This window comes from Sinocyclocheilus grahami, unplaced genomic scaffold (genome assembly GCF_001515645.1).
Source record: "Sinocyclocheilus grahami isolate Dianchi unplaced genomic scaffold, SAMN03320097.WGS_v1.1 scaffold539.1, whole genome shotgun sequence".
Lineage (NCBI taxonomy): Eukaryota > Metazoa > Chordata > Actinopteri > Cypriniformes > Cyprinidae > Sinocyclocheilus > Sinocyclocheilus grahami.
Genome location: NW_015505718.1, coordinates 696,025 through 710,024, shown reverse-complemented (window position 1 = coordinate 710,024; position 14,000 = coordinate 696,025). Strand labels below are relative to the sequence as shown.

Genomic DNA, 14,000 nt, shown 5'->3' with positions numbered 1-14,000 from the left:
CTTTTATCAGACACTTTGGCTTGTGGAATAAATTAATCATTGTCAACTGATAATAGTGCATTTCTACACTTGAAAAATAACTCAATTTGTTTCAGGTGCAATTTGCCCTCTAGAAGATCTATGTGACGTAGCACATAAATATGGAGCTCTGACTTTTGTGGATGAGGTCCATGCTGTCGGACTGTATGGGGCTCACGGAGCAGGTGTAGGAGAGAGAGACAACGTCATGCACAAGATCGATATTGTCTCTGGAACTCTGGGTAAGACAGATACGGTCTATGATGCTATGATCACAGCATGATTCTATCCTGTAATTTCATCCGTGTTCTTGCCTATCAACTTATTTACTCAATATTGTTTGAAATACCTGTAGGTAAGGCATTTGGCTGTGTGGGTGGTTACATAGCCAGCACTGGTGCCCTGGTCGACATTGTGCGCTCCTATGCCGCCGGTTTCATCTTCACTACCTCCTTGCCTCCCATGGTGCTGGCGGGGGCTCTGGAATCGGTGCGTGTGCTGAAGAGCCCAGATGGACGGACCACTTTCAATTATAACACCACAATGCCACCTGCCGGACTGTATATGGAAGTGTCACTTATTGAGCTATGAGATCTTATCATTTTGAATACCACTAACAACAACTTTGTACTAAAGTTACTAAATCAAATAGGTCATAAGTGCATTTAAACCAGGTGTTTATTATATACATTTATTATAGTAATGTATAGCGCAAATACATATATGTGCCGTTTAATATTTTTATTGTTTAAGGCATCATGATACAAAACCCATTTTCTGTTTGCTCTTTAGCAGTTGGCCATGTTCTGTAAGAGATTATGGGGAAAATCAGTATTAAAGAAGTTTCCATAGCAAACACTGTCATAAAGCTTAATTTGCATGCTATTACAACATGTTTGCTAATATAAAACACTTGCTGATCCAGTCAATGTAGGTGCTCACACGAGTAAAAACAGTGGGCTTCTTGTTATAATTGCAGCTCAGTCCTCCCAAACGCCGTTGCTACCAGCACAGTTCAGGGGGCCACCAGAGTCACTCTGTGTTGTGTGGTCTATGATTCTATCATTGCATGCATGATCACAGCATGATTCTATCCTGTAATTTCACCCGTGTTCTTGCCTATCAACTTATTTACTCAATATTGTTTGAAATACCTGTAGGTAAGGCATTTGGCTGTGTGGGTGGTTACATAGCCAGCACTGGTGCCCTGGTCGACATTGTGCGCTCCTACGCCGCCGGTTTCATCTTCACTACCTCCTTGCCTCCCATGGTGCTGGCGGGGGCTCTGGAATCGGTGCGTGTGCTGAAGAGCCCAGAAGGCCAAGCTTTGCGCAGAGCCCATCAGAGAAACGTCAAACACATGAGACAGCTGCTGCTGGACGCTGGACTGCCTGTGGTCAACTGCCCTAGCCACATCATTCCCATTCGGGTCAGTGTTTGCAAAAACAATTATGTCCTTAATGGGATAGTTCACCCAAAAATGAAAATTCTGTCATCATTTACTCACCCTCATGTCCTCATTCCAAACTGCTCGATCCATATGTAATTGTTTTATAATGCCTTTATGACTATGCCTTTTTGAATCTACTAAATTTTGGTTACCTGGACTTTCAGTGTAGGGACAGAAACCTCACAGTTTCATTAAAAATATCTTAATCTTAATGTTTCTAAGATTAACCAAAGTCTTATGGGTTTCTAGCGACATGGGTAAATAAATGATGATTTTCATTTTTGGGTGAACTGTTCAGTCTAGTTATTAAATATTATATATACTGTATATATATATTTCGAATGAAATCCTTTGTCTGCACAGGCATAAATGTTTACACCTTAAATCTGCTATTTCAGGTTGGGAATGCAGCAAAAAACTCTCAGGTGTGTGACATTCTGTTGGAGAAACACAACATCTATGTGCAGGCCATAAATTACCCAACAGTGCCTCGTGGAGAAGAGCTGTTGCGGCTGGCTCCTTCTCCTTTCCACAATCCCATTATGATGAACTATTTTGCTGGTGAGTGGTCATGCAATATGGTCAACTCTATTTCTTTTCACTTTAAAGGTGAAGAGTTTCATTTCTGAACCACTAGTGCCACTAAACAGAACAGCAGTTTCATTTTCTGCAACACTCGGACATCTGCCATTGTCATAGGGATGTATCCAGATTTGAGAAAATGAAACTGGTTACATTTTAAACTGGTAATGATTTGAGTCTGAATTTTTAATAATATTTTGTGTTGGACAGAGAAACTGTTGGAAGTCTGGCAGGAGGTTGGACTGCCGCTGAATGGACCAGCTATGGCCTCCTGCACCTTCTGTGATCGGCCTCTTTATTTTGACCTCATGAGCGAGTGGGAGAAGTCCTACTTTGGGAACATGGAGCCGAGATACATCACTGTGGCTGCACAGTGAGTCAGTATCAGTAGACCAAGATGAAGATCTGTTTTATCAGCACTGAATATTTAAAGCACTGTTTGTGGCAATATGTGATACAATAGTGTTTCTGTATTGTTTGCTGTGACTGTTAATGATAAAAAAGATAATTTGTTTTCACATATTCGTATAAATGTACCACTAAATTTAGTTATTGAGACTTTGGCTAAATTATACATTAATTGTGTGTCCCCTCTGCTTGACGACAAACCTGCACATGGGCACTTTTTGGTAGTTTTCTATTATTGGTATTATTGTATGTATATGTATGCATGCAAGAGTATATTTAATAACAGCTTACACTGAAACTATGCCACATGCTGTCTTCCTGTTTTGGACCATTTGCACTCAAATTGATGAATGTAAAAATGCAATAAATTTTGTCAGTTACAACAAAATGCCTCTGATAACTCATTATAACCACTTGGTTACAAATACCAACAAAAGCAGAGGTTATATTTGTACTCTGAATCTGATATATTTTAATTTAGGGGAAAATTGTAATGCAAAACACCAACAAAACTATAGTCAAATGTGTCGTTGCACATAAAATTGTCTGGACGGACCACTTTCAATTATAACACCACAATGCCACCTGCCGGACTGTATATGGAAGTGTCACTTATTGAGCTATGAGATCTTATCATTTTGAATACCACTAACAACAACTTTGTACTAAAGTTACTAAATCAAATAGGTCATAAGTGCATTTAAACCAGGTGTTTATTATATAAATTTATTATAGTAATGTATAGCGCAAATACATATATGTGCCGTTTAATATTTTTATTGTTTAAGGCATCATGATACAAAACCCATTTTCTGTTTGCTCTTTAGCAGTTGGCCATGTTCTGTAAGAGATTATGGGGAAAATCAGTATTAAAGAAGTTTCCATAACAAACACTGTCATAAAGCTTAATTTGCATGCTATTACAACATGTTTGCTAATATAAAACACTTGCTGATCCAGTCAATGTAGGTGCTCACACGAGTAAAAACAGTGGGCTTCTTGTTATAATTGCAGCTCAGTCCTGAACCAAAGCTCATAATACCGTGGACCTCCCAAACGCCGTCGCTACCAGCACAGTTCAGGGGGCCACCAGAGTCACTCTGTGTTGTGTGACGGGGCAATGTTAATTTTGCTTGTTGTTTCAGTTATAGTTTTTGACTTAAATATCATTTAAATTAAGTAAATAAGTCGTTTTGTCATATTTAGGTAGACTAGATGTCATTTAAAAATAAATCACGTTATTTATTTTTAAATGACATCTAGTCTACCTAAAGGCTGGAACACACTGCACAAATTTTGCCAAGATTTTGTTTGTAAGCGAAAACTTATATATTGTGCCTTAAGGTCTCCTAATAATCTTAAAGTCGGCATGAAATGGAAGTAGCAATTGTCGGTAGTGAAACGGCATCTGAAATGAGAGGGCGGGACTTGATTTCGTACTTCGGGAATTGATTGGATCCTTGGAAGTTGGGGCGTTGCTAACAAAATGGAGGCAGATCTGAATGCCAGTTTGCAGTTAGTTGTGGGGGGAATTCTCTCCACTGGATTCACCGCCGACACCCTAGCATGAAGACATTTTTTATTTATTGAGGAAGACGACGACGAGGACGATCAACGGCACAAAACATACCTAACAGCGCTCGTGCGAGAGAGAGACTGCCTGAATGACTGAGCGCATATCCTCCATCAGGTTAAGTCATATTCATTAAAAAAATAGTTTGCGATGTCCTACGAGTAATGTTGTGGTAATATGCTATTTTAAATTTTAAGGGTAGTGTACTCCCCCATGGCTTGCGTCAGCACTGGTCAATGCATTGATTTCTATAAAGTGACGCATCAGCTTCAGTTTTTCCCCCCCGTTGTTTATCCCAGCGTTTACACCTCACGTCACTAGCTCCGCCCTTGCGTCATAGCTCGTGACCGGAAGAGAAGATGAGTCGTTTTGAGGGGGAGGGGAGGTTAACGTTTTTGATTAAAGATTACGAGGGCGTTCAGTTGATTTCCGGGTTCTCCCTGTAACCATGTACAAAGTCGGCAAGTATATGATTTTTCGTGTTTTCAAATTGCGTGCATTCCTGCTTATTGATCTGAAGTTGATCTGCGTTATGTAGCTATGTTTACTGACTCAAGGGCCATTCACACCAAAACCACTAGTGTTATATATTTTGCTGACTTGTGTACTTACATTATCCCAAATGTTTCGAAGAATGTTTAAATCCAGAGAAATAAGCAATTTTAACTAGTGTCTATTCTATAGTGTCATTATGTAGCCTGCCAATGACGTCATACACCCTCGATTTCCGGTTTTGTTTTGTAGAAAACATGGAAACACCAAAGACGCTTTAATATGTTATGCGTTTTATTAGACAGGTGACGACCGCACAGAGTAGCATAATAACAGAACTTTCAAATGTATCTAGTATGATAAAACAGCGCTGCTTTACCCCACATACCGGAAAGAGCGGAAGCGGTCGACTGTGGCATAATAAAAGCTCCGCTGCTTTCGAGCCGTGTGTCACGCTCGTTCAGCGGCCTCGTTTCGCTTCGACGGCTTTCAGCCTCACCCTGCTTCTTACTACGACGTTAATAAATCATTAGCTCATCCATGAACATGATTTCTGCCCCAGTCCCATCGGATTGCATCGGCTGTGGGGATGAAGACAACAACTCCCATGATTCCACACTCAGTCACCGCGTCATCAAACTACGCCTTTGTTTCTTTGTTTGTTTTGAATACGTGCCCTCTAGCAGCGAAAACTTATATATTGTGCCTTAAGGTCTCCTAATAATCTTAAAGTCGGCATGAAATGGAAGTAGCAATTGTCGGTAGTGAAACGGCATCTGAAATGAGAGGGCGGGACTTGATTTCGTACTTCGGGAATTGATTGGATCCTTGGAAGTTGGGGCGTTGCTAACAAAATGGAGGCAGATCTGAATGCCAGTTTGCAGTTAGTTGTGGGGGGAATTCTCTCCACTGGATTCACCGCCGACACCCTAGCATGAAGACATTTTTTATTTATTGAGGAAGACGACGACGAGGACGATCAACGGCACAAAACATACCTAACAGCGCTCGTGCGAGAGAGAGACTGCCTGAATGACTGAGCGCATATCCTCCATCAGGTTAAGTCATATTCATTAAAAAAATAGTTTGCGATGTCCTACGAGTAATGTTGTGGTAATATGCTATTTTAAATTTTAAGGGTAGTGTACTCCCCCATGGCTTGCGTCAGCACTGGTCAATGCATTGATTTCTATAAAGTAAAGCATCAGCTTCAGTTTTTCCCCGTTGTTTATCCCAGCGTTTACCCCTCATGTTACTAGCTCCGCCCTTGCGCCATAGCTCGTGACCGGAAGAGAAGATGAGTCGTTTTGAGGGGGAGGGGAGGTTAACGTTTTTGATTAAAGATTACGAGGGAACATGAATTAAAAAAAAATAATTATGGAGTGCACGGATAAATTATTGATAATAAACACTACAGTATTCCATTAAAAAAAATAAGAATTTTCAATTTTGATTTCATGGTGACTTTAAGGCAGGGGTGCCCAACCCTGTTCCTGGAGATCTACCTTCCTGCAGAGTTCAGTTCCAACCCTGATCAAACACACCTGTCTGTAATTATTAAGTGCTCCTTCAAACCCTAATTAGTTGGTTCAGTTGTGTTTGATCAGGGTTGGAGCTGAACTCTGCAGGAAGGTACACTCTTAAAAATAAAGGTGCTTCACGATGCCATAGAAGAACCTTTTTGTCTAAATAGTTCCATAAAGAACCTTTAACATCTGAAGAACCTTTCTGTTTCACAAAAGGTTCTTTGTGGCGAAAGAAGGTTCTTCAGATTATAAAAAGGTAAGAAAGAGATGGTTCTTTAAAGAACTTTTGACTGAATGGTTCTTTGTGGAACCAAAAATGGTTCTTCTATGGCATCGCTTGAAGAACCTTTTGAAGCACCTTTATTTTTAAGAGTGTAGATCTCCAGGAACAGGGTTGGGCAGCCCTGCTTCGAGGTCTCGAGACTCGTTCTTTTCCATAGAAAAACAATGGAAAACGTAGCATAGTAGAATAGAAAACAATGTTCCGTGTGAATGGCCCTGTATTGCTACATTTAATTGGCTACACCAATTAAAGTTAATTGTAATCAGAGATTACAAATAATGACTGATGAAAAATAGTCTATCAATAACTCCTTACATTACATCCAGCAACAACACCATCTCCACCAGCGCAGACCATGCTTTGTGTGACCTGAGAGCCCCACCAGTCAGACCTAGAGCAGGTGGTGTAATCCACCACAGGCAGGAGAGACTGCTGCAGGATATCAGCAAGGGGTCCATTGGCTAGTTATTGACAGTGGAAAAAAAAGGTAGGTGAGAAGAAAAGCCAAAAAAAAAGTCTGGATATCTCCTAATCATGCAGTCGGTTGAGTTTAACAGCACAACTTCATCCATAACCATCAACATTACTTACTGTAGAGACATCCCCAACCAGTGACATAGCAGGGAGCATTGTGGGGCAGAACATGCCCATCAGCAGGCAGACATGTAGGAGTAATAGTGTCACTTGGAGTGACAGCACTCTCCAGTTTGATCAGGGCGATGTCATTACTGCGGCCCAGACACAACATGAAAATTTAATTCATTGCACAAGTTATTCAAGATATGCATCTCTTTTGTTTGTGAGGAGACTTTTGGCCCCTGTACCAGAGAGTGAAGGAATTCCAGCCCTCGTGGACAAAGATCTTTCCAGCGGCGATGGCCACAGATCCATTCTCCTCCTCCTTCAGGTTATGTTTTCCCAGATACACCCTATAAAAAAAAACAAAAAAAAAAATTGAGGAATGTTTATTTGTACATCTCTCAATCACGTTTGTATATTTTTGCCAAGAAATATTCTTTTTAGCAGCATCATATGACCACTTTAAAATAATACATGTGTATCTACCTGCCAGGGCCAGCTATGTGCGTCCTTACCACCCATGACCCTTGACAGAACAGGAGGGTAGTTGGGCTGCCCACATCCATAAGCTGAGGTAAGAAAAGAATAATAATTAAAAAAAAATTATATATATATATATATATATATATATATATATATATATATATATTTTAAAAATGAAATTCACACATACTACGATGAGCATTTTTTATTTTTGTATTAAAATTAATTTGAATATTTTTTGGTTTAACCCCTTAACTGTCACCCCCCCATTTTTTAAAATAGGCATGCAGGTGCACTATCCAAACCTAAATTGTTGTAATTTCTGAACAGTTTTGAATACAGACATAAGGTTGGTCTCTTTTTAAAGAAGAAAATCAGCAGATTATCGCAAAATTGGAATTTATTTAAAGAATTAAAGTATCAAAAAGTTATGCTAGTTTAAATTTACTGTAAAGAAATTACACTATATTAATTTGATTTTATATATAATAAATATTTTACATAACAGGTTTTACTCTAAAATTGGTATAAAATTAAAGCCTTATGTCTAAATAAGTTATTTTCCAAATTTGAAGTTGGTATGAAAAAAATAGAATATATACTTTAAAAATGAAATTCACACATACTACGATGAGCATTTTTTATTTTTGTATTAAAATTAATTTGAATATTTTTTGGTTTAACCCCTTAACTGTCACCCCCCCATTTTTTAAAATAGGCATGCAGGTGCACTATCCAAACCTAAATTGTTGTAATTTCTGAACAGTTTTGAATACAGACATAAGGTTGGTCTCTTTTTAAAGAAGAAAATCAGCAGATTATCGCAAAATTGGAATTTATTTAAAGAATTAAAGTATCAAAAAGTTATGCTAGTTTAAATTTACTGTAAAGAAATTACACTATATTAATTTGATTTTATATATAATAAATATTTTACATAACAGGTTTTACTCTAAAATTGGTATAAAATTAAAGCCTTATGTCTAAATAAGTTATTTTCCAAATTTGAAGTTGATATGAAAAAAATGTAGGTTCCTGTGAGATTTTATTTAGGGCGTTATACCACAAACAGCCACCGGGTGCCATCCAAACTCCATTCAATTTTTTATGCATCACAAATGTCTAGATTTCTCTGTCAACATTACTTCTATCTCAAAATAATCACCAAATATGGAATCCTGAGACTCAGACCTTTCCAATGATATGTTTTTTTGTCAAGATTATAAAACGTTTTGATTGTAAAAGAACGTAATGCATTTTGTAATATGACACTTGACACCGCCCACTAAGGGGGAGGAGACCGCCAAAAGATTTTAAAGTACCATTTCCATGGTAACGCAATGTCCGATTTCAAAATGGTTTTCACAGGATGAATTTTGGGCTTCTAAGCTTTCAAATTATATATGATTTATGATGATTACTAAAAGATTTGATAGAGAAAAAGGGCAACAACAAAAAAGAGTGCCAAGCGTCCCACAGGTGGGACGGTGACAGTTAAGGGTTAAAAATCAAAGTCAAAGTCAAAAATATTAGGTTGATACAACTGTCTTGATAATAAAATGAATAAATGATAAACGATTATAAATGAATGAAGAATAAATGAATGTAAAAGAAAGTAAAACACAACACACATATATGGTTGCTCTCTTGAAGCAAAGCACACAGTTTGCATTTGAGGATCCTCGTGATCCTTCAATAGTGAAGAAAAAACGCTTATTAAAAGAAAGAAAATTGAATTAATAGTTCATTATATTTATGAAAAATGCTTGTTACCTTGAAAAATATATTTAATACTTTTTGAAAATTATGATTAAAGTGTGTACATTCACATGTACTAAAGGTGTAAGAAAATGTTTTACTACTACTTACCTCAGCATGGTTTTAAGAAAAAAATATAAATAGTAAATTTCTAAGAACTTGACTCACACATTCTACACTAGATTTAGTTACATTTTAAATTCCCTTTAAAGAGATTTTTCCTTTTCTTTATGAACACTCTTATACTGTATGTCATTGACCCATATGCATTTTTATGATAATCAATAGTTATGTGACTGTTCTTGTGGTTACAATTAATGAAAAAAATATTAATCAGACTATATTATCAGTCTTGAGGACTTCTTACCTCCAACAACGAGAATACCCAAGAGCACAGACTTCATCATGTTTATATACAAGCCAATTCACTTTCAATTCGCCTTTAGGAACGAATGATTGCTTTAGAGAAAAACTAGTAAGAAAAAATAGCTCTCTGGTGCACCTTGACCTTAATATTTCACATGGTAGAGTCTAATCAAAATAATTTTGCTGTTGATTAACAGGTTGAAGGTTTGTTCTCATATTTAGTTTGACTGCAGAATCCTCTTTTTATAGTTATTTTCTTCTTTTAATTTTCATGTACTTCAGGTAAATATCTTAAATGCAACCCAAAATACATGGCACTATATATTTTTAGTTCCCCCCCCCCCCCTCTTTTTAAAGAAGAAAATCAGCAGATTATCGCAAAATTGGAATTTATTTAAAGAATTAAAGTATCAAAAAGTTATGCTAGTTTAAATTTACTGTAAAGAAATTACACTATATTAATTTGATTTTATATATAATAAATATTTTACATAACAGGTTTTACTCTAAAATTGGTATAAAATTAAAGCCTTATGTCTAAATAAGTTATTTTCCAAATTTGAAGTTGATATGAAAAAAATGTAGGTTCCTGTGAGATTTTATTTAGGGCGTTATACCACAAACAGCCACCGGGTGCCATCCAAACTCCATTCAATTTTTTATGCATCACAAATGTCTAGATTTCTCTGTCAACATTACTTCTATCTCAAAATAATCACCAAATATGGAATCCTGAGACTCAGACCTTTCCAATGATATGTTTTTTTGTCAAGATTATAAAACGTTTTGATTGTAAAAGAACGTAATGCATTTTGTAATATGACACTTGACACCGCCCACTAAGGGGGAGGAGACCGCCAAAAGATTTTAAAGTACCATTTCCATGGTAACGCAATGTCCGATTTCAAAATGGTTTTCACAGGATGAATTTTGGGCTTCTAAGCTTTCAAATTATATATGATTTATGATGATTACTAAAAGATTTGATAGAGAAAAAGGGCAACAACAAAAAAGAGTGCCAAGCATCCCACAGGTGGGACGGTGACAGTTAAGGGTTAAAAATCAAAGTCAAAGTCAAAAATATTAGGTTGATACAACTGTCTTGATAATAAAATGAATAAATGATAAACGATTATAAATGAATGAAGAATAAATGAATGTAAAAGAAAGTAAAACACAACACACATATATGGTTGCTCTCTTGAAGCAAAGCACACAGTTTGCATTTGAGGATCCTCGTGATCCTTCAATAGTGAAGAAAAAACGCTTATTAAAAGAAAGAAAATTGAATTAATAGTTCATTATATTTATGAAAAATGCTTGTTACCTTGAAAAATATATTTAATACTTTTTGAAAATTATGATTAAAGTGTGTACATTCACATGTACTAAAGGTGTAAGAAAATGTTTTACTACTACTTACCTCAGCATGGTTTTAAGAAAAAAATATAAATAGTAAATTTCTAAGAACTTGACTCACACATTCTACACTAGATTTAGTTACATTTTAAATTCCCTTTAAAGAGATTTTTCCTTTTCTTTATGAACACTCTTATACTGTATGTCATTGACCCATATGCATTTTTATGATAATCAATAGTTATGTGACTGTTCTTGTGGTTACAATTAATGAAAAAAATATTAATCAGACTATATTATCAGTCTTGAGGACTTCTTACCTCCAACAACGAGAATACCCAAGAGCACAGACTTCATCATGTTTATATACAAGCCAATTCACTTTCAATTCGCCTTTAGGAACGAATGATTGCTTTAGAGAAAAACTAGTAAGAAAAAATAGCTCTCTGGTGCACCTTGACCTTAATATTTCACATGGTAGAGTCTAATCAAAATAATTTTGCTGTTGATTAACAGGTTGAAGGTTTGTTCTCATATTTAGTTTGACTGCAGAATCCTCTTTTTATAGTTATTTTCTTCTTTTAATTTTCATGTACTTCAGGTAAATATCTTAAATGCAACCCAAAATACATGGCACTATATATTTTTAGTTCCCCCCCCCCCACAAATTTATTTTAATCCTGAAACTTCACAACACTAAAAAAATATCAACATCAAACCTGCAGAAGCACAAAAAGCCATCTGGCTTTGGCAAGAGATTACTCTTCATATCAGCATGTCATCTGTGCATTTCACAGGCTGCATATATAAAACCTGTAAGATAACTGATATTTTGGGATGTTTATCTACAAGGCTAAATGATACTGGGAATGCTATCGGTGCTTTGCTACAGGAAATGTAACTGGTCTGTGTTGCTGTCCGGGTCCAGGTTAGTTATATAAATGATGGGTGTTTTCCTGTAACCACTGCAATCAGGAATCATGAAATTTGTGATCTTGGCTCTGTTCATTGCTGGTGGTAAGATGAACATTTGTCTACTTAAAACTCTAAAAAAAAAAAGTTCAACCAATCTTTTATACTTTGGTTCTTAAGCTGTGGAAGTGGAATGAGCAGGAATATCTTTCTCATTTCTCACAAAGATATGCATTGCACCTAATGAACCCGAGAAGACATTTAATTTATCATTGTGTGTGCATGTGTGTTGTGTCTTGAAACAGCCTACGGTTGTGGGCAGCCCACCTATAAACCTGTCGCCTCAAGGGTGGTGGGTGGAACTGATGTTAGCCCAAACAGCTGGCCATGGCAGGTATTGTGAATATTGCACTGGAAAAAATAATAACAATTATTTTTTTAAAGTTTATTGTAGTATATTTTACAAGAAATGATTTTGGTCATTCTACTTACAAATCGTTTACTTAAATGTGTTACTTTCTATTTTTCATAACTAATTGTGAAAATTACTAGCAGTTTCTGAGTGAAAACTCTTTCTACACCATTTTTCTTGCAAACACAGAAATATGTAATGATAATTCTGAAATAATTTAGACTGTATTACTAAATGCACTGAAATGAGCTTCACTTCAACACTCTCTACCTTATCAATTTCAGGTGTCTCTCCAGTACCAGAGCGGCTCCAGCTTTTACCACACTTGTGGTGGCACCCTGATCGATAAGCAGTGGGTTTTGACTGCGGCTCACTGCATTAGGTACGGTCAAAATAATCAAAAGAATGCAATGAATGTTTCCATAAGTTGATCTACATTATGAGATGGACTCAAACTATGTCTTAAACTTATGTCAAGCAGCAGCCGCACTTACAGAGTCTACCTGGGCAAGCACAATCTGGCACTCAGCAGCGAGTCCGGCTCTCTCGCCATCTCTCCTTCCAAGATTATAGTGCATGAGAACTGGGATTCCTACAATATCCGGTTGGTCCTTATCTCATTTTAATGTAGGGGACAAAAAGACTAATCTGAGAGTGTGTTTTTGATATATTTGTGTGTTTTCCAGCAATGACATTGCGCTGATCAAGTTGTCAAGTCCAGTGACTTTCACTGACAAGATTTCACCTGCTTGCCTGCCTAATTCCGAAAGCATTCTGCCTCACAACTTCTCCTGTTACGTCACTGGCTGGGGACGCCTCTGGAGTAGGTGCCTTTCCACTGCTATTTACTTATTTTCAAGCAACAAATGTTTTTTCTTAAAGTGGTCCCTTTTGTCTTTTTCTCTCCTCAGCCAATGGCCCCATTGCTGATATCCTGCAGCAGGCTCTGCTCCCTGTTGTGGACTACAATACCTGCACTAGGTCAGACTGGTGGGGCAACCTTGTGACCAACCTCATGGTGTGCGCTGGTGGAGACGGAGTGGTGTCCAGCTGCAATGTGGGTTTGATGCACACTTTTTATTTATGTGTGTGTATTTTGATATTCCATTATTAATAACCAGTATGAGTGAAAATGTACACTAATGATGTTACCTCACTTGTACAGGGTGATTCTGGTGGCCCTCTGAACTGCCAGAGAAGTGACGGCACCTGGGATGTTCACGGTATTGTGAGTTTTGGCTCCAGCTTGGGCTGCAACTACCCCAAGAAGCCCTCCGTCTTCACCCGTGTGTCTGGCTACATTTCCTGGATCAACAATGTGAGTATACTTAATAAACCTGTTGGTATTTTTATGAACACATACCATCTTTTCACATATCCTGTTTCAGATATTCAGGTATTTAAACAAGCCTCTTCTTTTTCAGGTGATGACCTCTTATTAAAGAGTGAAAAGTGTGGTTACCTCAAAATCATCATAATCATCAACAACAACAAAATAAATGTGGAATCAATAAACACATTTATTCAACAACTATTGTCTGCGCTTGGCCTAAATGAATAAAAAAATAAAAACATTAAAAAGCATTATTTTTCCACTTTTTGTCGCTGTGTTTGTATTACCATTTGCTTGCATACTCTAGATATTTTCCCAATTATATCTATTTTAGATAGTTCTTTTATGCTAGGAGCTAAATGTGCTGGGGTTGTAGCCTAGTGTAGTCCAGATAGTAAAGTTTGTAGACAAACTTTAATGTTGGCTTGGGAGAGCCTAGTCTGAACGTTAAAAACTGTTTTATTAA

The 14,000-nt window shown here is 37.0% G+C and overlaps 3 protein-coding genes across 3 annotated transcripts in view; 2 read left to right on the top strand and 1 right to left on the bottom strand.

Moving 5' to 3' along the window:
- The window catches only part of LOC107555603 (5-aminolevulinate synthase, erythroid-specific, mitochondrial), a 9,705-nt gene extending 6,946 nt beyond the window's left edge, over positions 1-2,759 (top strand). Inside the window, exons 9-11 of the mRNA XM_016238462.1 lie at positions 1,179-1,447; positions 1,867-2,029; positions 2,261-2,759. Coding sequence (XP_016093948.1) covers positions 1,179-1,447; positions 1,867-2,029; positions 2,261-2,427 — 599 coding nt within the window. The 3' untranslated portion in view covers positions 2,428-2,759. The remainder of the gene's footprint in view (positions 1-1,178; positions 1,448-1,866; positions 2,030-2,260) is intronic.
- Positions 2,760-3,218: 459 nt separating this feature from the next.
- Positions 3,219-9,271, bottom strand: LOC107555586 (chymotrypsin-C-like). The gene is made up of 5 exons (XM_016238432.1): positions 9,264-9,271; positions 7,157-7,261; positions 6,924-7,060; positions 6,648-6,793; positions 3,219-3,558 (listed from the first exon to the last, which is right to left on the bottom strand). The coding sequence occupies exons 1-5, from the start codon at positions 9,269-9,271 to the stop codon at positions 3,379-3,381; spliced, it is 576 nt and encodes a 191-aa protein (XP_016093918.1). The 3' UTR covers positions 3,219-3,378.
- Positions 9,272-11,809: 2,538 nt separating this feature from the next.
- Positions 11,810-13,794, top strand: LOC107555594 (chymotrypsin-like elastase family member 2A). The gene is made up of 8 exons (XM_016238442.1): positions 11,810-11,894; positions 12,095-12,183; positions 12,486-12,583; positions 12,683-12,805; positions 12,888-13,024; positions 13,113-13,258; positions 13,367-13,519; positions 13,626-13,794. The coding sequence occupies exons 1-8, from the start codon at positions 11,858-11,860 to the stop codon at positions 13,641-13,643; spliced, it is 801 nt and encodes a 266-aa protein (XP_016093928.1). The 5' UTR covers positions 11,810-11,857; the 3' UTR covers positions 13,644-13,794.
- Positions 13,795-14,000: the final 206 nt, after the last annotated feature.

What these genes read in the sequence shown, in the direction of transcription:
- LOC107555594 (XM_016238442.1), top strand. Translation starts at nt 11,858, where the DNA reads ATGAAATTTGTGATCTTGGCTCTGTTCATTGCTGGTG. An exon ending in TGGCTGGGGACGCCTCTGGA is followed by an intron (nt 13,025 to 13,112) that starts GTAGGTGCCTTT and finishes TTCTCTCCTCAG; the next exon opens with CCAATGGCCCCATTGCTGAT. An exon ending in GAGTGGTGTCCAGCTGCAAT is followed by an intron (nt 13,259 to 13,366) that starts GTGGGTTTGATG and finishes TCACTTGTACAG; the next exon opens with GGTGATTCTGGTGGCCCTCT.
- LOC107555586 (XM_016238432.1), bottom strand. An exon ending in TGGTTGGGGATGTCTCTACA is followed by an intron (nt 6,794 to 6,923) that starts GTAAGTAATGTT and finishes GTCAATAACTAG; the next exon opens with CCAATGGACCCCTTGCTGAT. An exon ending in GTGTTGTTGCTGGATGTAAT is followed by an intron (nt 3,559 to 6,647) that starts GTAAGGAGTTAT and finishes CACACAACACAG; the next exon opens with AGTGACTCTGGTGGCCCCCT.